At 45.3% G+C, this 26186-nt stretch overlaps 3 protein-coding genes and 1 long non-coding RNA gene across 9 annotated transcripts in view; 2 read left to right on the top strand and 2 right to left on the bottom strand.

Annotated features, from left to right (window-relative positions):
- The first annotated feature begins 29 nt into the window (after positions 1-29).
- Positions 30-1126, top strand: TMEM88 (transmembrane protein 88). The gene is made up of 2 exons (XM_007126592.3): positions 30-300; positions 425-1126. The coding sequence occupies exons 1-2, from the start codon at positions 91-93 to the stop codon at positions 692-694; spliced, it is 480 nt and encodes a 159-aa protein (XP_007126654.1). The 5' UTR covers positions 30-90; the 3' UTR covers positions 695-1126.
- Positions 1127-1756: 630 nt separating this feature from the next.
- Positions 1757-2591, bottom strand: NAA38 (N-alpha-acetyltransferase 38, NatC auxiliary subunit). Of its 2 annotated transcripts, XM_007126591.2 has the most exons (3): positions 2455-2591; positions 2087-2270; positions 1757-1915 (listed from the first exon to the last, which is right to left on the bottom strand). In XM_007126591.2, the coding sequence occupies exons 1-3, from the start codon at positions 2533-2535 to the stop codon at positions 1803-1805; spliced, it is 378 nt and encodes a 125-aa protein (XP_007126653.2). In that variant the 5' UTR covers positions 2536-2591; the 3' UTR covers positions 1757-1802. The 2 variants fall into 2 exon arrangements, with proteins under 2 accessions (XP_007126653.2, XP_023983794.1); XM_024128026.3 differs by having other exon boundaries at positions 2087-2569.
- Positions 2592-2819: 228 nt separating this feature from the next.
- Positions 2820-6617, top strand: CYB5D1 (cytochrome b5 domain containing 1). Of its 4 annotated transcripts, none has more exons than XR_003678029.2 (4): positions 2820-3542; positions 3673-3891; positions 4479-5244; positions 6531-6617. XR_003678029.2 is itself a non-coding variant. In XM_007126590.4 (4 exons), the coding sequence occupies exons 1-4, from the start codon at positions 3213-3215 to the stop codon at positions 4707-4709; spliced, it is 687 nt and encodes a 228-aa protein (XP_007126652.1). In that variant the 5' UTR covers positions 2820-3212; the 3' UTR covers positions 4710-5786. The 4 variants fall into 4 exon arrangements, 3 of the variants coding, with proteins under 3 accessions (XP_007126652.1, XP_028338956.1, XP_028338957.1); XM_007126590.4 differs by lacking the exon at positions 6531-6617 and having other exon boundaries at positions 2820-3372; positions 3466-3542; positions 4479-5786; XM_028483155.2 differs by lacking the exon at positions 6531-6617 and having other exon boundaries at positions 4479-5786.
- A 721-nt stretch (positions 6618-7338) lies between these two features.
- LOC114484765 (uncharacterized) overlaps positions 7339-26186 on the bottom strand; it is a 19338-nt gene continuing 490 nt past the window's right edge. Inside the window, exons 1-3 of one of the 2 annotated variants that reach the window (XR_003678030.2) lie at positions 25244-25474; positions 24754-24851; positions 7344-7507 (exon numbers count right to left, since the gene is read on the bottom strand). This is a non-coding gene — a long non-coding RNA (uncharacterized lncRNA). Of the gene's footprint in view, positions 7508-24753; positions 24852-25243; positions 25475-26186 lie in introns of those variants that run through there. The other variant, XR_008616469.1, reaches the window with a different exon arrangement.

The raw sequence follows: 26186 nt of genomic DNA, 5'->3' as shown, positions 1-26186 counted from the left end.
GTGGGGGGGTGGGGAGAGGCTGGGTCGGGGGAGGGGCAGGAAAGAGGGCTATAAGGGCCGTGGCCCAGGCGGGAGGGAGCCAGGCGGGCCATGGCGGATGTCCCCGGGGCGCAGCGACCGGTTCCCGGCGGCGGCCCAGAGCCCCGGGACCCCCTGGACTGCTGGGCCTGCGCTGTGCTGGTCACCGCCCAGAATCTGCTGGTGGCTGCCTTCAATCTTCTCCTGCTGGCGCTGGTGCTGGGGACCATCCTGCTGCCCGCTGTCACCATGCTAGGCTTTGGCTTCCTCTGCCACTCCCAGGTGAGCGTGCGCCCCGCGGTGTGCGTGTGGGTGTCTGGTGACGGTGGCGGTGGGGTCTGTGGGCCACAACCTCTCCCGGCCTGGGCTGTTTGGCTTGGGCCTCATCCCTCTTCTCCTCCCACAGTTCTTGCGCTCCCAGGCACCCCCTTGCACCGCGCACCTGCGGGACCCGGGCTTCACAGCCCTGCTGGTCACCGGATTCCTGCTCCTCGTGCCGCTGCTCGTGCTTGCCCTGGCCAGCTACCGCCGCCTCTGCCTGCGCCTCCGCCTGGCCGATTGCCTCGTGCCTTACAGCCGAGCCCTCTATCGGCGCCGGCGCACCCCGCAGCCGCGGCAAAACCGGTCCTCGCCAGGGCCCCAGGCCGTTCCAACATCAGGAAAGGTCTGGGTCTGAGGACCCTCGAGTCAAGAACAACCCCGAGGAGTGCCCTCTCTCCCGGTCGGCCCAAGGACTTGAAGCCCGGGGGTCTCCCGACCTACCCTGTCCCCACTCCTGCCTAAGCCGGGTCCCAGCATCCTCTTGAGGAACAGAACGGCAGCATCTGTGAACCCAATTCTGGTGAAAATTCGCCACACCCCGGAAAACCCACTTTCCCCTCTCTACCCATATCTGAATCCTGAACATCTGGGCTGGACCCTGCATCCCCCACCCCCCTGTGAATAGGACAACTGAACCTCGGTGGTGCGCTGGTGCCCTCCTTTTCCGGTGCTGCTCCTTGTTATTTACGGGCGGTGGGGTGGGGTGGGGTGGGGTGGGGTGGGGTGGGGTGGGCGAGGTTGGAGGGGAAGGAGTCATCACACATCAATAAAGAATTAGTGAACTGAACGCGATCCTGGGATCCTGTGAACAGAAGGGCGGCACAAATACTATCAATCACTCCTGCAACGTGCCCAGGAGCAGGAAACAACATGCGGGTGGGGGTGGGGGTGGGGGCGGGGCGTGGCTCTACTGTGCAGACTGGAGCATCCTTCAGCCTCCTGGAAAGGAGGCCTTCCTTCGCTTATCCCATTAGGCCGTTCTTCCTGGCCAGACCCCAGAGCTCTGGTCCCTGTCACCTCCTCATCAACAGAGTGGAGGGAGCCCGGCCTCTGTAGCCTGCCCTGCTCCCCTTGGGGACCTGAGCCTGTTCTCTGACCCCAGCTTAGAGGAACTCGGTGTTGCCAGGCCGGAGAGAGAAACAATGGGCCTTCCGGAGCAGGATGACACCCCCTCCCGCCACAATTCTGGAGCAGCTGTGTGGGAGGGAAGATGGAGGGGCCCATCCTGGGGCCTGTGGATCCGAAGTTCAGCCTGTCCCCCATCGCCACCCCGAACCTGAGGGAACCTTTGGCAGTCCTGGACGTCCAGGTTGTGGAAGGGTTGAGAGTGCTCCCGACCTCAGAGAAACCTATTCCTCTAGGGATGAGGTGTGCAATTCCTGTCCCAGGAACCCAGCTACACGCAGACACAAACCACGTCGGTTACAGATTTAATGAAGTCTGAAAGGCATGCGCGATCGTGTTCAGAGATAGGGAGGCCCTGCCAGGCTCTCTCTCTGCACCTCAATAGAAACGATGTGGTGTCCAGGTACCATGGCCAGGCCCAGCACACGGGGTTCCCCGGCAGAGAAGGAATCTGGAAAGAAGAGTCAGAGCATCAGAGAGGCAGGCCAGCGTCGGCCCCGCCCCTTCTGTGCCACGACTTCTAGTCCCAGAAAATAAGGGGTGCAGCGAGGCACTTAGGGGAAATGCTTTGCGTGAGGCTCCGCCACATTCCCAGGCGGGTGTGCATTCCCCGGTCACTGACCCGACGGCTTGAGGAACTCCTGCGCCGAGCCCAGGATAACATTGCAGTCGCGGTCGGTGCAGAGGAAGCAACCGACCAGTGTCCGTCCATCTGTCATGCGAATGCGCATAGTCTTGTTGAGCAGCGCCTCCAGCTGCTGCCTAGCGCGCGTAGCCGGTGAGTCCTCGCGCTCCCCATCTGAGTCCTGAGCGGGGCGGGACAGGCGCTCAGACCGCGCCGCCCCGGCTGCTGCCCGCCCGCGGAACCACAGCTCCCGACAGCCCGCGGGGCGCTCACACGGAGCCCAGAGGCTGCCGGGAGCTGCAGTTCCCCCTCCGTCCCCCCATCTTGCTCCCCGACGGCCCCTCAATCCCAGAACCCGAGCTAACCCCTGCGCTGGAGCTGCTTTGACGCCGGCTGCAACAGCCATTCTCCTCTCGTAGCAGCATGGTTGGTCCAGCTGCGGCCATTTGTTCCCGAGCCTCCTCCCAGCCCTTCAACTTCCTAAGAACCTTTCGCGTCCGGTGGTCTGAGATCTCGCGAGCGCTTCCAACCTGTTTTCTTTCGCGAGATCACCTCTCCTCCTCCTCCTCCTCCTCCTCCTCCTCCTCTTCGTCTCCGGCAACTGCGGAAGTCTCGCGAGCTTCTATTTCGGCGCTGCGGCTCACTGAGGCCTATTACGCTAGATGTACCAAGATATCGCGAGAAATTTTCAACTCTAGTTTCTTACACATCCTTTAAGGAACCCTGGAATTTAGCGAGAACACCTTTTTTCATAATCACACCCCTCCCCTCCCTTGTTTTTCTGCCTCGCAAGATAGTATGTCCTAAATACTCCCTGTAGCCTAGGCCACTGTGAATGAAAATGGAGTGTGTTCTCTTTCCCGCGGAACTCCTGAGGACAAAACTCAAATTACTTGAATGCCGGAATCGGACTACGTTTCCCGTGAGCACGCGGAGCCCACGCTCCTCCTCGCCCATACAGCGTTTGTTCTCAGTGGCCGGTGGCCGGAAAAGGACAATGGTTTCCATGTCAGCGGATAAACGCGCTCGCCTTAGCTCCCGGACCAGAGGGAGGATGCAGCAGAGTGCGTGCTGAAAAGCGAGGAAGCAACTAAAGGAGTCGGTGACCGCTAGAGCAAGAGCCATGCCACGCCGGGGCCTAGTGGCCGGGCCAGACTTTGAGTATTTTCAGCGTCGCTATTTCACGCCGGCCGAGGTGGCCCAACATAACCAGCCGGAAGACCTCTGGGTGTCTTACCTGGGAAACGTGTACGACCTAACGCCGTTGGCACAGGAGTACAAGGGTAAGGGCCACACTTTGGGCCAGCGTCGAGGGTGTGTTTGGGGAGTGCTTGGTTCTTGGATGGCTAGCATTGACGGCAGCTGCTCCTTCCCAGGAGACCTGCTGCTGAAACCCATCGTGGAAGTTGCGGGCCAGGACATCAGTCACTGGTTTGATCCAGACACCAGAGACGTGAGTTCTGCTGGAACCTGGGGTTGGGGGGAGGGGCACTGGAGAGCGGGATGAAGAGGAAGAGCAGAGGCTAAACAGAGCCCGAGATAGTGACTGCTCCGACCCTCCTCCCCCAAACCCTGCTTAAAAGATCCGCAAGCACATAGATCCGCTGACCGGTTCCCTGAGATACCGCACCCCGTGGGGCCGCTTTCTGCACGTGCCGCCTCAGCTGCCCCGTTCGGACTGGGCCAATGATTTCGGGAAGCCTTGGTGGCAGGGATCGCGTTACGAGGTGGGGCGGCTGTCCGCCAAGACCCGGAATATCCGCATCATTAACACGCTCACGTCGCAAGAGCACACTCTGGAGGTGAGAACTGGTGCCTGGGGGCAGGTTAGAGGGAACCGAGAATCCCAGCAAATCTCCAAGCAGATCTGCAGGCCAGCAGCTCTCCACAACCGGTGGGAGATGTATTTTCTTTCCTTTTAGGGGTAACTAACTGAGGAAAGAAGACCACCTACGTCCCCAGGGTTGGGAATTAAAGGTGTGGCTGGGCCACAGGGTACAAGAGACTTTTTCTTAAGCCCAGGGTGACAGTTTGTGCACCTTAGTGATGGTTGTCCTCAGAAGCGCTTACATGCTGTGTTTTTGTACAGCAGTTGCAACTGGGCTCTCTTATTAGTCTACTCTATTGTGGGGATGAGGTGAGGGAGCAGTGACTTTAGGGCCATTTGTTTATTACAAGTGGCTGCCATAAAGGCAGGTAGGATTTGGGGGCCATTCGTTGCATGCTGGAGCTCCAACTTTATTTCTGGGACTGTGGAGTGCCTAAAGCTGCTCTCTGCCAAGGGAGGCACTCTGATCCCAGCTTTGGGTTCCTGGCCTGTGCGTGCGTGCGTGTGTGTGTTTGCTCGTTCAACCCACAATTCTGGGTGGGGTGCTTTCGTGTTCTCCAGGTGGGGGCCCTGGAATCAATGTGGGAAATTCTACACCGCTATCTCCTCTATAATGCACATGCTGCCAGCTACACATGGAAATATGAAGGGAAGAGCCTGAACATGGATTATACCCTGGAAGAGAATGGTATCCCGGATGAGGAGGAAGAATTTGATTATCTCAATATGGACAGTACACTCTACACACCTGCAGTACTGCTGTACTTCAGTGATGACCTCACAGAGCTATAGAAAGGGAGATGTATGCTCATGTAGGCTCAAGACATATTTTGAGTTTAGCTGTTTCTGTGACCTGTAGGAAAAGAGGTGGGGATGGGGCGGGGAGGGCGGTACCTGGACCTAGACCTCCATTCTACTCTGGGAGCTAGCCTGAGGTTCCCATGCCCGACTGAAGTGTAAAGGTCCTATTCCTCGGGTTAGTTACAATTTACTCTGAGAAAGTTAGGAAGAACACTAGAAGTGAATTAATTTTTAGGAATGATACAAGAAAATAAAGTATCTTAGATCATGGAGATGTAGAAGAGGATAGTCAGATAGAGCTTAGGCAGAACTTTCAATAGTAAGAGAAAGAGAAGTCCTACACAGGGATGAGGGATGGAAGAACTTTTCTGGCAATGATGGAAATGGGATAGCTGCAGGAAGATGGGATTTACAAAGACAGGAATAGGAAATGTCTATCACTGGCCATATAAAACTGGCTAATCTCTCTTCTGAATAGTATGGCAGCTGAAACCCAAGAGGAACAAAAGAAGTGAACGGTCACCAGGTAATTCAGGCTAGATATTATGCTATGTGCTTTATACACCTCATTTAATACAACTATCCATAAGACAGATACCATTACCACTACTTAGAGATAAATCTTCTGAAGCTTAGTAAGATTTAATAGCACAAAAGGCACACTACTTAGTAACCAGATTGCAAACCCAGGTCTTCCCAATTCCAAAGTCTATGTTCTTCTCAATGTCCAGGCTCACTGCACAATGGGAACCTATAGGCCTGTTGTGTAGTCAGCCGTGGTGTTGTGCTTTTTTATTTTGGTTTTTAGTTATTGTCCTTGGAAGGGACTTGGCACAGTTCTGCAGTGGTAGAGAGGACACAGGGAAGACCAAGTGTCAGCTGAGTGATAGCTATTGAGGCTACTTCATGGTTAATCCCATAGCAAAACTTTCCTCTGACTTTTCTGAGGCAAAGAGGTGGGTATATACTGATTCCAGGAAAATTAGAGTGGGAAAGGGCCTTTGGATTGGGACACTTTAGAAGGGGGAGCAAAAAGTAGGCAACAGCGTGTATATTCATGATGGGCCTGTGCCTCTGAGGGGAAGATGAGGAAGACAGGGTCGACTTTGCCAGATGGTGACTCTACAAGAAGGGGCTTGACAGAGGTGATGTAAAGAGAGGAGCTAATTAAGTCAGAAAACTCCTGGTGTTCAAAAGAGAACCACCATGGAGGGCGGTGGCCAGATTTGGTCCCCTATGACCTAAGGAGGGAAGGGGAATGAGAATCACAGGTGAATTTCTTGACAGTAGCAGGCAAAAAAAGCAGGGAGATGTTAGTGCATCTTCGTGGCAGGTGGCCCCCATGAGACACTGGGTAGGCTGCAGAGGAGTGTGCTGAGGGGCTGACTATGAACGGCATGGACAGAGGTGGAGACGTCTGTATCCACCTGCAGTTGTTTCATGTGTATCTTGTTTGCTCAATTAAACCCTAAACTATTTGAGAACCAAAGCTATGCTGTTGCTGTAACCCCAGCCTCAGGGCCTGTGCCTATGGGATCTGCCCAAACTCATCCCTCTTTCAGGGTTTCCTACTTTAGTACCTCTCGCCAGAAACACATCCCTTTCCTCACACACCCAGTCACTCTCCAAGTAGACTCTATCTCCTAAACATCTCTGGAATCCACCTTCTTTTCTCGAAGCTGTTATCATCACCTCTGGTCTGGGACTGCTGCAATAACTTCCTACCCAGTCCTCCCATTTCCTCTCTGTCCTCCACACACAGCAGAGTGAGCTCTGAAAAACAAACCTAAACATCTAACTTTCCTCCTTCAGATTCTTCAGTGGCTTCCAGTTGCTTCTGGAATCAAGTGCTAAATCCAAAGACCTTGCATATATCAGCGTCTACCTTGCATCACCCCTCTCTGTTCACTGGCTTTCTGTTCACTAAAGGTTTTCTTGCCTCAGAGCCGGCACACAGGCTGTTCTCTCTGCTTACAACATTCTTCCATTTCCCACCTTGCTAATCCTACATGTTTCTTCCTCACAGAGACTTTTCTGATTTCTCCGATGCAGGTCAGGACTTTGTTAAATTTCAGAGCACTTATGACAATAGTAATGTTAAAATTATGGATGTAATTGGCTGGCTGGCTGCTAGATTGTAAGCTCATGAGGGCAGAGATCGTGTCCACCTTGTTCACTGCTGTATTGCCAGTGTTGGGCACACAGTTGCTGCTCAATAAATTTTGGCTGAATGAACTCAAATGTTAAGTGAATTTCTCTACCTCTAGTAACTAGTGGATAGGATGTTGTGTCCTTGGGGGAGGCAAGGTGGGACCAAGAAATAGGATGTCTGGATCCTATGCTGTCATCTCTATCCACGGGTTTCTCTTTCCTTGTTCGCCATAGATCCAAGACCAAAAATTACTCCATAGAGGTTCTTCCTCTCACCAGATTTTTGGGGCAATCGACCTGTCTTTTCTCTATATGGCCACCAGGTGGCCGTAGTCTCCTACAAAGTGAAGGGAAAGAGGCCCGGATGAGGGAGAACACTTCCAACTTCTAAACAGGTTAGGATTAAAAGGTAGCCTGTGGAAACGTACAGGTGAGAGGGAAGGATCAGAAAAAATGGGAAAACAACATGGGCACTATTCTATTAGCATTAGGTTTATTCCTATTTTTAATTTTTTCCATAAGCACATGCCAGGAAAGGAGTGTAGTTTGAGAAATAAAACTCACGGGTAAAACTCACGGGATAGGACAAGTAAGGGGTTTGATTACAGGTGTGGGTATGTACAGGGTGAGGCACAGAACTATGGAAGGAATAAAGATCACAATTTTTTTTTTTTTTTTTTTTTTTTCCGGTACGCGGGCCTCTCACCGCTGTGGCCTCTCCTGTTGCGGAGCACAGGCTCCGGACGCGCAGGCTCGGCGGCCACGGCTCACGGGCCCAGCCGCTCCGCGGCACGTGGGATCCTCCCGGACCGGGGCACGAACCCGCGTCCCCCGCATCGGCAGGCGGACTCTCAACCACTGCGCCACCAGGGAAGCCCAAAGATCACAAATTTTTAAGATAATAGAGTATGTTCATTTATTCTTAGAGGGTTTTGTTTTGTTTGTATAAAGCTTTCTACTAGGCACTACCTTGGTTCTCTAAATATCCAAGACTGGATATTTGCATGAGGAGTATGTAAATAACGCCTCATCCTAAAACCTAGGAAGTAAATAGAACATGACTGTAGGTCCTTTAGTAATGATCTCTTCCATTTTGTAGGGAGGTCGGGTGGTGGGTGGTATATTGAAAGGAACGTTGCCTGTCCTCAGTAAATCATAGCAGCTTCAAAGAACTCAATTTGCAAATATTTCCCACAAGGCTCAGTCACTATATGCACGTATCATTGGGGGTCATAAAAAGGTGTATGCTCTTTGCAGGAAGCTTGCTCACTCAATGGGCTAAAACATACACCCATGAAAAGGTAAATGAAAATAGTACATGGTAAAGGACCAAATTATGGTACAGAAAAAGTTTCCACCTTCATGGCAAATTACAATTGGGTTCTTAACCTGGGCCTCCAGAAATGATTGCTAAATATTGTGTGTGTGTGTGCAGATGTGTATTATCTTGGAGAAGGGTGCTGTAATTTCCATCAGTCTCAAAATGGCCCAACCCCCTGCCCCTGAAATAGTACACACACAAGCACAATAATAAATACCCTCAAAAGTAAAATATCAAAGGTGACAATACGATGTGGTTCCTGGATTCCTGAGACCTGCCTCAATGGTCTACTTCAACCTGATACACCTGTGTTCCCATGGCAGCAATTCCTAAAACTTTAAGCCTTGGGGCTAAGTTTATAACTAGTCTGAAACATTTTACTGCCCCAATTTCTGATCTGGACATACCTTGGAGCTGAGTGAGGGGATCTATCATTTGGACTTGGGATCATAACACCGAGTCATGATATCAGGATAAGGTTAATGTACCCAGTCCCCATAGCTGAGTTTAGATAAACTACATAGATGTGTTGATAATGGGAGAACAGCCACTTTATGATGGAGCAGCAAGAGTGCATGGAGGCTTAGCTGTAGAGAAAGCAGACAATCTGAAACCTGAATGATCTTGGAAGTCAAAGATTAAGCATTCAAAATACAAAGATATGCAGTCCATATCTATTTCCCAGGGAAACACTCACACACACAAAAGCTGGTGAATGAATAAGTGAACTGAGGCCATTAAAATGGGATCGGGGTCAAGAAGGTTGAGACGAGGAACAATATGGATGAGACACTGCTAGAAATAAGCCCCTTTCTTACTGGGAGCAGCCCAGCTCCCGCCCTTTGGGAGCTTTAATGTTTAGTGGGAACTTGGGCATCCAGTTTCAATCATCTGACTTAATCATCTCTGTATCCCTAACAGCCATATAATGTCTGGCATAGAGTGGCAATAAATACGTTTGTTTCAGGAATGAATGGTAAATGTAACCCCCACCACTTGAAATATGTGAACTCAGGAGTCAAATATATTCAGACACTGTGGTGTCCCTTGCTACTTGCCCACTCTCACTATTTGAAGAGAGCAGAAGAGATCTGGATAGTGAGTGACATTTGTGCTGATAAATTCTTCCAGTCCTCCTAGAGAACAGTAAGGAGGAGGAAATATTTCCTTGCCCTTAATGAACAGCCTATAGGAGTAGATATTACTCTACCACAGTGTATCAGGTGAGAATGTACTTGGCTGCAAGTAACAGAAGGCTGAGCTGGGGCTTAACTATAAAGGGTTAAATCTTCTCACATAATGAGAGAGTCTGTGGTGTAGTGACTCCACTAGATAGTTCATCAACATCACAGGTTGCTCCTGTTTTTGTCTTCATGATTATCTCCTTTTTGGCTGCTCTACTTCCTGTCTGTATTGTGGGCAGGAAGGAGGAAGAGGGGAAGGATGAAAGGGCAGTGCCTAAATCAAAGCAAAAAAATTTCCCAGACATCCTTAGCAGAACTTTGACTATGTCTCACTGATAGGACATGTATTACACAATGACCCTTAGCTGCAAGGGAGTCTGGGACAGTATTTTTGTATTGACATCCACAACAAAAGCAGGGACCACTACTGTGGAATGAGAAGGGATACTGGGTAGGAACTAGTGATGTCTTCCACAAGAAGTATGAAAGTGCTATTCATCCATTCATTAACAAAAAAAGTTATTAATAAGCACTTTGTGCCAGGTACTGTTCCAGGTACTGGGGATACAGCAGTGAATGAGACAGGCAAGGTTCCTGCATTACTGGGACTTATACCCTGGTGGGATAAAAAAACATGTAGACAAGATCATTTCAGATAGTGCTAAAAGCTATATATTATGTATGTGTATATACACATATACATATATGAACACATACACACACACACACACACACACACACACACACACACAAATACCAAAAGTACTATAAAGACAAAGAAACAGAATTACAAGAGACAGTGATGGCTGAATGATCAGAGACTTGCCTGAGATAATCACAAAGACTAATCTGTATTACCTGTAGATCTGCATTAATCACTTAGTCATCATAACAAACTTAAATACTGTTTTTACTTACACTGAAGAAAGGACACTGAAGCACAAAGAGGTTAAGTAACTTGTCAAAGGTCATACTAAGCAGCAAAGGTGGACTTTGAAACAAGACAGTCATAGGCCACCCACTTAACCACTGAGTGGTATCACCTCCCTGCATAACAAACATAGGCTGCTGTTCTAGTCACCTACTGCTGCTTAACAAAACCATCCCAAGACTTAAGTGGCTTCAAACAACCACCATCATTTATTTTGCTAATGAGTCTGTAATTTGGGCAGGGCTCAGTGGGGACAGCTCATTTCCATTCCAAAAGGCGTCAACTGGGTGGATTACTAGAAGCTGGAGAATTCACTTTCAAAATGGCTTACTCACAAATGGCTGGCAAGCTGATGCTGTCTATGGATTCTTCTCCATGAAGACCTCATTCTCAGGGCAGCTTGGGCTTCCTCATAGCATGGTAGCTGGGTTCCAAGAGCAAGTGTCCCAAGACAACCAGGAGGAGCCTCAAGCACCTTTTATAACCTCACGTCAAATCCAAGGGGAAGGAACTAGACCTCACTTTTCAGTGGGAAGAGTGTCAAAGTCACACTGTAATAAGAGCATGCTGGATGTGAGTTGTTATTGTGGCCATTTCTGGAAAATACAATTGACCACAGATGCACTGGAGGCAAAAGGAGGGATATCCAATCGGTCTCGGGTAGGAGTGGAGTGCTGAGTCTTTCTTGAAAACCAAAGTTGGAATCCTGGCCCCACCATTCATTTATTCAATTCATTAACCTAATACTGAGCATCTGCTGTGTATCAGGCACAATTCTGGACTCTGTGAATACACTAAATAAGAAGACATAATTTCTGCCCTCAAGGAGCTTACAGGTTAGTGGGAGATTCAGAGAAGTTTGTGAGCCTCTTTTCACCTTGCTTCTACTTATATAAAGCAGCCAAGGGAAGTTTTGTTTGCTTTTTTGTTTTTAATTGGAGTATAGTTGATTTACAATGTTGTGTTAGTTTCAGGTGTACAGCAAAGTGGATCAGTTATACATAGACATATATCCACTCTTTTTTAGATTCTTTTCCCATATAGGTCATGACAGAGTATTGAGTAGAGCTCCCTGTGCTCTACAGTAGGTCCTTAAGGGGAAGCTTTTAAAGTTCCCCTGTTTAAAGTCTTCAAAGGCTTCCAACTCCTCTTAAGAGGACATAGGACACCCTTACTGTTGTCCACAAGGCCCTGCACGATTTGCCTCTTCCAGGCTCTTTTTTTTATTTTTAATTTATTTTATTAAGTATAGTTGATTGACAATGTTAATTTCTACTACACAATAAGTGATTCAGTTATATATGTGTGTGTATATACGTGTGTGTATATATATTTATACACACACAGACATACACACACACATATACACACACATTCTTTTTCATCTTCTTTTCCATTATCGTTTATTACAAGATATTGAATATAGTTCCCTGTGCTATACAGTAGGACCTTGTTTTTTGTCCATTCCATTTATAATAATCTGCATCTGCTAATCCCAAACACCCAATCCATCCTTTCCCCCCTGCCCAAGCCCCTTCTTTATCTCCCTGTTGGCCTTTCAGTTTCTGACACTCCCCCAGGCTCCCTTCTGCCAGGGCCTTCTCACATGCTGTTCCTCTACATGAGACACTCCATCCTCCACTCATCACCTGGCCAACTCCTGCCCCTTAAAGGCTTTGCTTAAATGTCACTTTCTCAGAGAAATGCCTTGGGAATATCTAAACCCAGTCTGGGGAGATCAGGGAAGGCTTTCTGGAGAACATCCTCTCAAGCTGAGACCGGAAGGACAAGGAGGAGGTAGCCAAGTGAAGAAGTGAGAGAGGGTAAGGAGGAAGAGTAAACAGCATAAAGAGCACATAGTTTGGCAGTGAGAGTATGCGGAGAGCTCAGACGCAGAAGGAAGTGCAGAATGGTGAAGCCAAGAGGAGGTGGGAGGCCTGAAGAGGGTGGGCAGTGAGAGACATGGAGGCCAGACCAGGTCCTGCGAGACTTTGTAAATCAGGTTAAGTTTTTTTTTTAATTGAGATATAGTTCACATACTATAAAATTCACCCGTTTTTTTTTTTTTTTTTTTTTTTTTGTGGTATGAGGGCCTTCCCCTGCCGCGGCCTCTCCCGTTGCGGAGCACAGGCCCCGGACGCGCAGGCCCAGCGGCCACGGCTCACGGGCCCAGCCGCTCCGCGGCACGCGGGACCCTCCCACACCGGGGCGCGAACCCGGTTCCCCTGCATCGGCAGGCGGACGCGCAACCACTGCGCCACCAGGGAAGCCCTAAAATTCACCCTTTTAAAGTGTACAATTCAAGGTTAAGGGTTATATAAGGAGAATGTCACGAGCAGAATTGCATTTTTGAAAGGTGACTTGACTACAATATCAAGAGAGAATGGATCAGAGGGGAGAAAAAGAGAGGAGAGAGTGGAGACAGGGAGACTGATGCTATTGCAGCAGTCCAGGAAAGAGATGAAGGTGGCCGGAATGAGGTTAGTTAGTGGCAGTGGAGGTCAGAGAAGATAAACTGAAGTTAAGAGAAAACTGCACAACTCAATAATTTATTGGGAGGGGGTCTGAGGCAGAGGGAGGAGTCAAGGATGACACCCAAGTTTCTGGCCTGGGTGGAGGATGATGAATCCACTGACAGAGGAGGGAAATGCTTGGAAGAAGAGTTTCATGGGGGAAGGAAGATGATGTGTTTTTAGTTAGCTATCTGAAGTAACTCCAGGACATGGAAATACAGATGTCCAGATCTTACCAGATATGTGGTACGAGATCCTGAATACAGCTCTCGGCTAGAGTTAAAGGTTTGGGAATTACCCGCAGTGAGTAACTGTCAACCAAAGTCAAGGATGAGATCACCTCAAGAATAAAGTGTGATCTACATGCAAGGCCTGGGAGGAACAATACCTAAGGGAGGGGAGGAGAAGGAGACTCAGAAGTATGAGCCAAAGTGGTGAGAGAGACCCTGGAAAATGGTGCCAGGGAAGCCAGAGAGTATTTGAGAGGAGGGAATGGTAAACAGTGTGAAATGTCACACAGTCAAGTAAGGTGAGGACTTGAGCATCCACAGATTTAGTGAACAGCAAAACAGTGGTGTGTTAGAGAAGTCAGACAGTAGATGGATGAGGTATGAATGAGGTCTTCACAGAAGAAATCCAGCTGCAGAGGGAGGAGTTTTCTGGCTTTTTAACTATGCACAGAATACTTTTCTTCTTTTAGATTCCATTTCTTCAATCACAAAATATGAACAATAGAAGTAAGGATTCACTAAGGACAACAGGCATAAACCAGGACATGGTCACTTAAAAAGAAGCTACCTTACATTGTTGTTGAGAAGATTAAATATAAGGTATGGGGAAATGCCCAGCAGTACAAAAGGTCCTTGGGACAGGCACTTGAAATTTTTAGTTTTCTTCCCTCTCCTTGTGCTAGCCATTCTTTATTTAGTAATGAATGCTTCCCTTGGGATTTCCTGAGATTCCACACTATTCAGCATCCAGGGAACATCTGTCATGATTAGGAAATTAGTAGACCGTATCTGTGACTAACATTTGGTTCTAACCTAACAACAAACAGTGTTTGTGCCTCTGTTGGGAGAACTGAGTATAGTAAAATGTGGTTTGTTTCATATCATACCAGAGTTGAGCTTATTTAAATAAAGCAGGGGAAAGCAAGGAAATGGGGCAACTGTTGGGAACAAGAATAACTAAAGTCAGCCCTTTGCTCCTTGAGTTTAAGGTGTTATTCATAACCCAGGTTGTCAATGCTCTCACCTTACAAGCATCTGAAGTGAATCTCTCTGAAGTGAGAAATGGCTAATAGTAAACGTGACTGTTTAGAACACTAGCTACCAACTATCAAGTGCCTTACAGCCGGTGCTTTACGCACGTTAGCTCAAAATCTTCACTACAACCATGGGAGGCAGGTATTAACATCCCCGCTGACAGATGAGGGAGCTGAGACTTGAGGGGTAAGTTGCTTGCCCAGGGTTACTGTTAGTAAGTGGCAGAACTTGGATTTCAGGTGCTACCTGAATCCAGAGCTCAAACTCTTCCTCTGATGGAGGCAGTGAATAACTTCATTACTTGGCTCTGGAATACATTTTAGAAGTTATATAGTTTGGGAATATAGCGTATTTTTTAAAAAATCAGTCAATTTAAATTTACTAATCATATCCTATTTAGTCAAATTAACTCTCCCTATCCAGAGAGCTGGGTGGGGAAAGGGCCCATGAGCAAGCAAAGGGGCAGGAGGACGACAGCTTGGGGTTCACCAGGAAAGGTGTCAGGGCAGTTCTGCTGAAATAACCAGGGCTTAACAGTAGGTGGAAAGCAAGGCATTCTGGCTGGCCAGTCAGTGAAAACCTATTAAGAAATTGTTAAAAGGGGAAAAAAAATGTTTGGTTTTTGCCATTTTGTATAGGACTGTTATATTGTTTCCATCATAGTGGTCAATCAAAGCAGGTCTAAAAGAAACTGGGAGGGAATTCCCTGGGGGTCCAGTGCTTGTGACTCTGTGCTTTCACTGCCGAGGGCGCAAGTTCGATCCCTGGTTGAGGAACTAAGATCCTGCATGCCTCGCAGCCTGGCTGAAAACTAGAAAAAGACAAATATAACAATTTGGGGCTAAATCTTCCTATTCTTCTTCCTTTTTTTTTTTTTTGGTCATGCTGACCAGACCGTAACCCCTGCATCGGGAGTGCAGAGTCTTAACCACTGAACCGCCAGGCAAGTCCCTTCCTTTTCTTCTTAAGGTATCCCCTTTCCTCAATGAATAGCAAAGGAAAGGATTTAGCTAAAAGGCAGCAACAGAAGTATGAGCGGATGTGAGATCACAGACTCACACAGATCACAAAGACTATTTCAAGAAGGGGGTGTTCAAGTTAAGAACTCAGAAATTTCCTCTTAATTCAGTAACCAGGTTGTTGGTCATCTTGTGAAAGCAGTTTCTGTAGAGAGGCTGGGCAGAGGGCTGGAAAATGAGTAGGCAAGTAAAGCAGACTAAGTGTAAACAATTCTTTCAAGAAGTGTGGCTGTGAGTGGGCACAGCAAGGTAGGGTGGCAGCTTAGGGGTCCAGAGTGTCTCTTTTAAAGTTGGGGAGATTTGAGTACATTTAAATGTGGTTGTGAAGCAGCAAGTAGGATGGGATATAAAGGAGAGTTAGGGGATCACCGTTAACCATTACACCCTGAGAAGGTGGCAAGGCTGGGAGCCAGAGCCCAAGTGTAGGTATTAGCTTTGGACAGGATAGGCAGGAGGAAAGGACAAATACAAATACAGTTAAATATGTAGTCTTAGTGTCAGTATTTCAAGGGAGTTCTCATCTGATGATCTGTCTCCTAGAGTGAGACGATAAAATGTTCTACTGAAGCATAAGGTGGAGGAGGTTTGAGGAATTTGAGGAAGGTTTGAAAAAGTCACCATGGAGAACCAAAAGGAAGCTGACTAGGAGACAGGATTTCTGAGCAGGGACACTAATCTGGAGTGGTCATGGTGTTCTGATACCACCTGGTCATGCAAAGTGCTCCTGAGTGTAAACAGACAGCAGAAGTGATCCAGGGTTGGGGGTTTGCAAGAGGTAAATAAAGAGGGTGCTGAGACGTGGGCAGCAGAGTGGCTGAAATGACAGACCATGGAATCTAAGTTGGACAGGGAAGGAGGGGAGGACATGATAGAGCTGATTAGGAGAAAATGGAAGAATTAAGGGATTACAGGGTCTCATGGGTCCAAGAATAGTGAATAAATGAGAGAGCTGGAAGGATAGAAAGCTGTAGCCAAAGTATGAGGCTTGAATTTAATATTTCAGAAGAGGTAAGAATTTACTATTTCCTAGAGGTGGGAGAGAGAAGTGGAATGGTGAGAAAGGTTTCTGGTTACAGCGTCGAGGGCAGGACTGAGCCAAGCGTGAGTCTTCAATGAATGAGGGGAATGATCGGGAGGAAAGCAGATGACACCCAGGGAGAGAAGTGGAGGGGTAAACAGCCGGACTGCTGGAGCCTTAAAGAAATAGGGCCTTTTCACACAAGATGGGAAACAACCTTGGAGAAAAAGAATTAGATTCCTTCAGATATGAGGTCTGTACCTATGTTTATTTTCCATATTACTGTGTTTTAAACTTTTTGGGACTACTAAACTTGATGAACAAATGTTAGATACTATCTCCTGTTCTCTCTCTCTCCATATATTTTTAAGATTATTTTTTTAAACTTGAAAAGATTTTTAAATTTTCATCATAGAATATGTGTTACTTACAGAAAATTCCAGGTAGAGAAGCATAAAGATGCAAAACAAAAATCACTCTTATTCCTATCACTCAGCAGAAACCAGTATTAACATTTTAACCACTTCCTTCTAGTATTTTCCTACATGGTTGTGATTATACTACATATATGGCTTTATATTGTTTCATGCAATTAACATTAGATCATAAGCGTTTGCTCATGTCATTCTGTCAGTGTGGCAAAAGGTCAACAATCAGTAAATCCAGGTGAAGAGTATATGGGTGTTCACTGTACTTCTTCAACTTTTCTGTAGGCTTGAAGTTTTTCAAAATTAAGAAGTTACAGGAGGGGGGGAGGGATAAATTAGGAATTTGGGATTAACAGATACACACTACTATATATAAAATAGATAAACAACAAGGACCTACTGTATAACATAGGGAACTGTATTCAGTATCTTGTAAGAACCTATAATGGAAAAGAATCTGAAAAAGAATATATATATAAGTATATAACTGAATCACTTTGCTGTACACCTGAAACATTGTAAATCAACTGTACTTAAATTAAAAAGAAAAAAAAGTTACAGGTGGGAAGGGAACTAATCACAAAGAAAAAACAAGTGAAGGACAACACAAGATTCAGGACACTGGTAGGGCAGGGGGCAGGAGAGGAATGTGAAATATGGAAGACCATTACGAGGCTTCAAAGATGTTACTAATGTTATATTTATTAAACTGATACTGAATACATGTGTTCATTTTAATATTCTTTGTGGTTGATGTATGTTATACTCTTTTGGACCTGTGAAACAGTTCTCAATAACAGATATAGTTTTTAAAATTAAAAACCTCCTTTCTGGGCTTCCCTGGTGGCGCAGGGGTTAAGAATCTGCTTGCCAATGCAGGGTACACGGGTTTGAGCCCTGGTCCAGGAAGATCCCACGTGCCGTGGAGCAACTAAGCCCGTGTGCCACAACTACTGAGCCTGCGTGCCCTAGAGCCCGCGAACCACAACTACTGAGCCTGCGCGCCTAGAGCCCATGCTCTGCAACAAGAGAAGCCACCGCAATGAGAAGCCCACGCACTGCAACAAAGAGTACCCCTGCTCGCCGCAACTAGCCTGTGCACACTAACGAAGACCCAACGCAGCCAAAAATAAAATAAATTTATAAAAACAAACAAAACAAAACAAACCTCCTTTCTATCATGAACTTACCACTCCAGCTGTATGAGGTCCACATACTACTTGCTGAATAGTTTCTTACCCAACCTAAACTGCCCTTCTTCCTCCTCTCTGCTATATAGGTCTTAGTTATGTTTTGGGGCCTACTTCAAGTACAACTACATATGGAAGTCCTTCAGTCCCCCTCCCCTCCCCTCCCTAAGAGCTCTCTTCTCTGAACTCTCAGATTTTTACAGTCCACAGCAATCATCACTACCACATATCCTTAACTTTTTTGTGTGTTCATTTCTGATCTCAAATGTCTCTCCTCCCTCCACCTAACTAATCCCTTGGTCACTAAAAAATTTTCAAGTTGCTTTAAAAGATACACAATGAAAAACAATGAAAAAATATGTTTCCCTTCCCGGTGGTAATGACTACAGTTTCTTGTGTATTCTTCCAGGAATATTCTATGGAAATTCACATTTTTTTCCCCTTTCATCAATGGTACCATATTATACATGCTCTTCTATAACTTTCCTTTTTTCCCTTCATATTTTAATCAGTTTTTAAACTAGAACCTCACTAATGTCCTCTAAAGTCTAACTACATTACACACATTGATTATATTTTGCTTCCATACTTTTCTCCTCAAAGAACGAGAAATTAGTGAGGAATGATTTCTTTAGAGAACTCACACTACTTTTCGTCCCATTTGGCTTCATTTGTTAATGTAATCATGAGGCTACATAAATTTGTTTACACAAGTAAATACTGTGAAAATTCAAAATTATCAATAAAGCTAAATATCCCCCTTGACTATTATTTCTCAAAAGTAACCACTGTGACCAATTTGGTATGTATATGTCCAGAATTTTTAAAAGAAATTTATATACATATAAATGTACTGTAGAAACACATAGTATTGTTTTTAGTTTCTCTGAACATAAATGATATCATAATGTATATACTGTTTTGCAGCATGCCTTTTTCCATTCAACAATATAGTAAAGAATCTTACTATTAGATGTAACTCATTTTTCTTGACTGCTGTATAGTTTATTTAGTTATTCATTACTGTTGGAAATTTAGAGTGTTTCCAATTTTTTGCTATTACAAACAATGTAATGAATATCTTTGTATGTGTCACCTCATGCACAAGTGTGATGACTATTTCTCTAGGGTAGATGAGAGGTGGAACTCTGTAACAGAAAACATGTAAGGGCTCCCCTGGTGGCGCAGTGGTTGAGAATCCGCCTGCCGATGCAGGGGACACGGGTTCGTGCTCCGGTCCGGGAAGATCCCACATGCCGCGGAGCGGCTGGGCCCGTGAGCCATGGCCACTGAGCCTGCGCTTCTGGAGCCTGCGCTCCGCAACGGGAGAGCCCACAACAGTGCGAGGCCCGCATACCGAAAAAAAAAAAAAAGAAAACATGTAAGTTTAATAATGTACTTAAGTTGACCATTGCCAGTTCTGTAGTATAGCCGTTATAAGTAAGTTATACATGTGACCATCAATTTTACACATTAGTTCCTTTAAAACCCTAGGACATCCATTGACTTATAAGTCATTTAGTATATAGAACAAAGAACAGCAGACTAGAAATTGGAAGATACAGGTTCAAATACCGGTTCTGTCCCTAACAACTAACTTGATCTTAGGCAATCCTTTCAACACATGGGCCCCAGTTTTTGTACCTACAAAATTAGATTAAAGTGATGTTTCCTAAACTATGGTGCCTATACCACTGGTAGCATGCAAGATGCTTTTATTTTTATTGACTTTTAATAATTATTTGTATTTTAAAATAAATTAGGAAAATTATAATTACCTTATCAAATCAAGGATTTATGGATATTATTTCTTCGTTATATAAAATTTACTTTTTTTGTGTGTGTGTGTGGTACGCAGGCCTCTCACTGCTGTGGCCTCTCCCGCTGCGGAGCACAGGCTCCGGACGCGCAGGCTCAGCGGCCATGGCTCACGGGCCCAGCCGCTCTGCGGCATGTGGGATCTTCCTGGACCGGGGCACGAACCCGTGTCCCCTGCATCGACAGGCGGACTCTCAACCACTGCGCCACCAGGGAAGCCCTAAAATTTACTTTTTAAAGGACATTTGTTTAAGTTAAAGAAAAGTGAATTGAAAAAGGAAAATAGTATGCATATAATAGTATAGGTGGCATGTAAATATGGCAAGTCATGACTATGATATATGAAGGACTGAGGTTTCTTGCTTCATGAAATCTAGAAGAGGTTAGATTAAAGCAGTAGATCCCAGACTTTTAGATTACAGTGTCCAGTAAAACATTAAAAAAAAAAAAAAGTTAGTGATCAACATAGAGTTCCTGACTTTTTATTGCACTAAGAATAAAACCAAACCTATATACCCATCACCATTATTTAACAGTAAGATATTAAAGATATTATTTTGTAACTATAAAACAAGTACCTGTATGTTGAAAAATTTTCAAGTTGTACAGAAGTATAAACACTCATTTTCTTTCTCCTTCTCTCTCCCTATAAAATCTATCATGGACATCCTCTAACACAGATCTACCTCATTCTTAGAACATTTTAAATAAACATAATATACTGTTAAATAAATTAGCATAAATATATATATAACATTTCTTTCATATAAACATAGCATATTACACATTTATTTTATATAAAAATATATGAGAAATATATAATCTCAGAACAAAGGACAGAGCTCCCCAGGAAAGGACAGGTGGCAACCTTACTTAGCCATTTAAACACTGGTTTAGATGACCTTCTATCTCTAAAATTCCATGATTAAGCCTAGAAAATCCTCAGCATTTACATGCCTTTCATTATTACCACTAACTTCTATATTTCAAAAGATAACTAGGAAGCTCTTTAACATCTCCTTCGGTAGAAAAATCAGACTGCAAAGTGCTTTTCCAGTCCTTTGATCTTCTTGTTGCAGGAGTTCATGCCTGTGCTCTATCAATCATTCTCATTGGTTCCCTACATCAGGGTTTTAACCTGGGCTCCATAGGTTTCAGGATAACATATGTGGTATTTTGTGTAGATACTGTTTTTCTGGGGGAAGGGGTTTATAACTTTCTATGATCCAAAATAAAGGTTAGAAACTATAGCTTTGGATGTTTCTAGCTTTTGCTTTAAATAAATAATCTTATTATTGGCTTGGGAGTCCCTTACAATTTTTTTCTTGTTCTTTTTTTTTTTGCAGCAGCAGGGGTTGGCATCTAATTTCTGGTTTGCATTTGACAGCTGTATTCCTGAGTTCCTGTTCTCACTTCCTTAATGGTCTTCTCATTAAAAACAAAAAAATTCTCTCCTACCAATTAGTTATACGGTATTTTAATTTTATTTTTATTTTTTGAAGTACAGAAAGATAGAAAAAAGCAGAGCGGTGCCCACTTTGGAACTGACAGGCAGGGACACAAGCAGCTAGAGAGAGCAAGACACACAGGCACATATAAAAGGCCTCAGGACAGACAGAACACACAGCTAAAAGAAACAGAGAGGAACCTGGAAACACAGAAGGAGAGACACAAGAACTGAGCACACAGAGAAGAAGCATGGCAAAAAAACCCAGACAAGCTGGCAAGGAGAGAAAGGAGAATTACTAACAGAGAGACAGAGAAGCAGGCAAGATCACCAAGAGGGACGCAGACAGACAAACAGAAAGGGGGAGAGAGAGAGAGAAGGAAAGAAGACAGAGAAAGAAAACAATAAACAAAGAAAGAAGACAAAGTGATAATAGCGTTTTATACTACACAGTGCTTTATAATTTATAAAGTGCTATCACATACATTATTGCAGGCAGACAGGGAGAATCCAGCAGACAGATGGGGTGATGGAGGGATACGGGCCAATCAGACAGAAGAGAGGGAAGGTGGCCAATCAGAAAGAGAGGCTAGAATGGAGCCCAAGACAGACAGTTAAGAGGAAAGACAGAACCAAGAAAAGAGAAGTGAGAGAGGAAGAGAGGGAAAAAGGAGAGAGACAGAGATAGAGGCTGAAACAGTTAAATTCAGGAATACAGGCAGTGAAAAAGCAAAAATGAAAGAACAGTGCAGTGTGTGTAAAAGTTTTTTTTTTTTTTGCGGTACACGGGCCTCTCACTGTTGTGGCCTCTCCCATTGTGGAGCACAGGCTCCGCATGGCCCATGGGCCCAGCCACTGCGCGGCATGTGGGATCTTCCCGGACCGGGGCACAAACCTGTGTCCCCTGCATCGGCAGGCAGACTCTCAACCACTGCGCCACCAGGGAAGCCCAAAAGTTTTATCACCATTTTTCTGAAGAGACCTGGACAGAGGCTGTTGTCTATGCTTCCCCCAAGGAGTTATAACATCTCTAAGGTGGCATGTGAGAAGAGCCAGAAGGAAGGATGAAAAAGGGAGAAAGTTTTAGTAAGAAGCAGAGTTTTTTAGACTAGGAGGAAGACAAACTTCTTGGACAGGTCTAGATCAACAGCCTAAGAGTACTGCTGAACCTAAAAGGATCTAGATTCATATTCCTTTAAAGAATTCATATAGACTGGGAAAAGCAGAGTGGGCCCCTATCTACTCCATGTGCATGTAAGCTCAGCTTACAAACCATCTGTACTTATTAATTGTTCCTATATTTACAAGGTATTTTTCAGTACTACCAGTGCTTTCATGGCTTTTCTCAATTAATACATAGTTCAGTGATGAAGAGACAGCAATGGTGTGTGGTCATCAGGCCAACTCAAGACGCAGAGCAGAACAGGATATTAGGACAGAGCAAGCCCTTCCTAAGCACACCTCAGGTCCTGGTAGTAAAAGCGTGTAACTAGCAAGCAGTCAATCAAAAAGACAAGTACCATAAAATAGAATCAAAAAAACAAGAAGCAAGAATGGTAAACCCAGTGAAATAGGAAGGAGTACTGACAGACTGACAGAGGAAGAAGCATCCAGCAAAAATGGGAGAGAATTTGGAAAAAGTGCAGCAAAAAGCAATTAGACATACATGTGTAGACTCTTCTCTCGAACAAGATCCAAGAAATGTGTAGTGACTACCTCAGAGGAGAGGAAGTGGGGGGTAGGAGGGAGGCTTACTCTCATACAGGATACTTTTAGTACTTTAAAAATGTTGTACCACGTGTATGCACTATCTATGTAAAAGCTGATAGAAAAAGGAGGAGAAAAAAAGCAAGCAGAGATGTGGACAGCAAGAGCCAGCCAGGCAGACAGATAGTAAAAAAGCAGAAAGACAAGGAGAGACTGGGAAAATGGCAAAAAGATTGAGGCAGGCAGACTGTGTGAGGGGCCAGAAAGATAAAAAGAAAAAGAAAGAACTGAAACAAGGCAAGCAGTGAGAGAAAGCAGGGTAGGGAATATGGCAAGAAGGCAGGTAAGACTTTGGGGCAAGGGGGTCACTGACAGGTCTGCGGTAGTGAGACTATCACCACTGATGGCATGCTGGAATAGGGGAAGCCAAGGGAGAAAATGCTGATAAACAGACACACTAAAAAGATACAAGCATTAAACAGTGGGACAGCAGCAAGCAAGTAGAGTAGACAGGCAAGAAGACATACATAAAGGGAGACCAGGAAAAAGCATGAACTAAATAGACATAAAGAAGAGAAGGAACAAGTAGAAGGCAAGATAAGAGGCAAACCAAGACAGGGAACCATGGCAGGGCCTGGAAGGTAGACAAACCAAGAGACGGAGACTAAAAAAGTGATAGAGACAGGCAGGCGGAGAGACAGATGGCTAGAGAGAGAGTGGTGGGCAAACAGCCAGAGAAGCAGACAGACAACCAGAGAGAGAAAGAGGCTGCCAGCCAGTCAGGGAGGAGCAGACAGGCAGGCAGGCAGGCAGACACCATAATAGGAGCAAGCAGGTAGAGGGGCAGGCAGAAACAAGGATAGAAGAAAAATCAAGAGATCAGTAGGGAGAGCAAAGAGAACAGGAGATGCAGGCAGGCAGAGGGGGAGATGGACAAGAGGGAGAATCAAGCAAATTAACAGATCCATATGCAAAGCGCACTCGAGAGAATGATGCATGTTTGTACAGGGATGCACACAGCCACCTTTCGCCCCCCACACCTGCAGCTCATGGCACATGTGGCAGGCAGGCAGGCAGAGGCGCTCAGCACAGAGGGAGAGGGCGCACCATGATGCGCGGGGCTGCCCACATGCACGTGGGGACACTCTTCCCAGACACACACAGAGAGGCCAGAAAGAGGGGGAGTCAGGCACACATGAGGAAGAGGCACACGCAGTCAGAGCCCGGAAGACAGAAGTAAACAGAAAGAAGACAGAGATGGAAAGTCACTTAGAGGTGACAGAGCCTGAGAGTCAAGGGATGAGAAAGGACAGTCTCGGCATAAAATAAAGACACACATACACAGAAGCCCATGTACAGAAAGAGGGGGATACCCAGACGGACTAGTACACAGGGACCGAGAAAGAGGACATAAAATCAAAGAGGAATAGGAGTTACACTCAGTACAGGAATGATATGGGAGCAGAAACAAGAGTACTCCAAAGTCCAGGTTAAGAAAAAGATGGAAATCAATGCTCAATAAAGAGCATTAGCTGGGGTTGGGGGGTGGCACATCAATAAAGAATATTTAAACCTTGTAAGCAAAAATATGCCCTGTCACTATTACTTTCTGGTTGCTGCCTACCTACCCCTCCTTCTTAAGGTACTCCCAAACCCTGCAGGGGCTGTTGGGTGGCTGGCAGCTATACTCAAGAGACAGAGAAATAACCCAGGAGAGAAATGATTCCACAGGCATGGGATGGGAAGCAAGGAAAAGGTCAAAGTGAGCTCAAAAGAATGGGAGGAAACTGTAGTAAGAAAAGGGTGACAAGAACGAAATAGGGTTGAACTGAGCTATTTGCCCTTCTTCCTTTGCTAGCATTGCTCAACTGGCAAGTTTTATTTTATGACTTCTCTGACCAAATCTCTGGATGAGAACGCTACTTTTGGACTCCTTTTCAACCTTCCATCTGATTCCTGATACCACTTTAAAGATAAACATTGGGGTACAGTGGGAAACCATGGGTCAGAAAGTCAGATGAAAATGTGAGTGTAACCCCCTACCTCTTTCTTTTTCTCAGTCCCAGTTACTTTTCTTTTTCATGGTACCTCAGTTTCTTCCACTCTATCAGTGTTGGAGATCATGGAGGAAGGGAAATATACTGAAACAGGAGAAAAGAGAAAATAATTTCACAATCTTCAGACTTAAAAGAGAAAATAATTTCACAATCTTCAGACTTAACTCTTTCCCCTTTATTCTAAAAATCTGTTCTATTTACCCCCTAAATTAATTTCCCACATCAGATGAATTTTATATTCAAGTAATTGGGGGAGGGGAAGGCAAGGTAAAGGAGAAAAGAGTGAGGATAAAATTTACAATTATAAATCACTGAAAAGGCTGGGCAAAGGGGAGAATCAAACATGGACTCCTTTGAAAAAAACTCAATCACCGTATCTATTCATATCTCTCCCCCAAAAGTCACTAGGATTTCTATCACTATTTTAAAGAAAGAAAAAAAAATCCAGTACCCCTTCTCACTTAAAAGATACATACACAATTAAACGCGTTTTGACTTCAATGAGGTATGTAGAAACAGAGTTATATATAAACATATATTTCATCTTTTTCCTTTTCAATGCCTGAAGGGGAAAAAAAAACCTTCACATCAAACCACTCCCTTCTGAAGTATTCAGAAAAAAAAAAAAAAGCTTTTCTTTAAGAGAAGGGAGGTGGGGAAGAAGAGACTAGTAAAGAAAAAAAAATTTAAATCTAGTTGGACTAGTATCTAACTAGTTAACCTTTAACAATTTATGCTGATGTCAGACTGAGCATGAGTACTGATTAATGCCCCCCCTCAAATATTTTTTTATAAGGGGGGAGTTAGTCACAGCAGCCATTTTTGTTTTATGCAGAAATCCTTCATGCCCCCCCGCAACGCGCACACACACTCACTCACACACACACACACTCAGTACACAAGGAAAATATCTCTATTAATCTGTGCACTAATCAGTTATAAAAAAGGGAGAAATTTGTGGGTTTCTGGGTAGAGGCTAGGAGATGGGGGTATAACAGGGAGGAGAATGGGGGGGTGAAAAATGAAATATTAAGCCAGCCATTTTGTTTTAAAAGGGGATTTTTCCCCCCTCTCCCTTTCTTCACGGAGGGGGTGGCGGTGCTGCAGGGGGGGTTGTTTTAAAAATAATTTCCAGGCGGCCATCTTAGTGCCTCAGCTCTGAGAAATATTTCTGAGCGCCCCCCTCAGAATTTAAATATATTTAAAGCAACGGAGAGGGGGGTAGAGAGAAGTCGAAAACTTTTATATATATATATATTTTTTTAATCCCCTTCTCTTGTTCTCTCGGGAGGAAGGAGAGAAGAAAAAAAAAGTCCTCAATTCTCCCCAAGAAAATTTTTGGGGGTGGTTTGGCCCCCCTCGTCAGACGGCGGCCCCGAGGGGGGGGTTTCGGAGGGGGGTGGCCCGGGGGTTTTGGGG

Source organism: Physeter macrocephalus, unplaced genomic scaffold (assembly GCF_002837175.3).
Source record: "Physeter macrocephalus isolate SW-GA unplaced genomic scaffold, ASM283717v5 random_8, whole genome shotgun sequence".
In the NCBI taxonomy this organism is placed as follows: domain Eukaryota; kingdom Metazoa; phylum Chordata; class Mammalia; order Artiodactyla; family Physeteridae; genus Physeter; species Physeter macrocephalus.
This window is presented reverse-complemented; position numbering and strand designations above follow the sequence as displayed.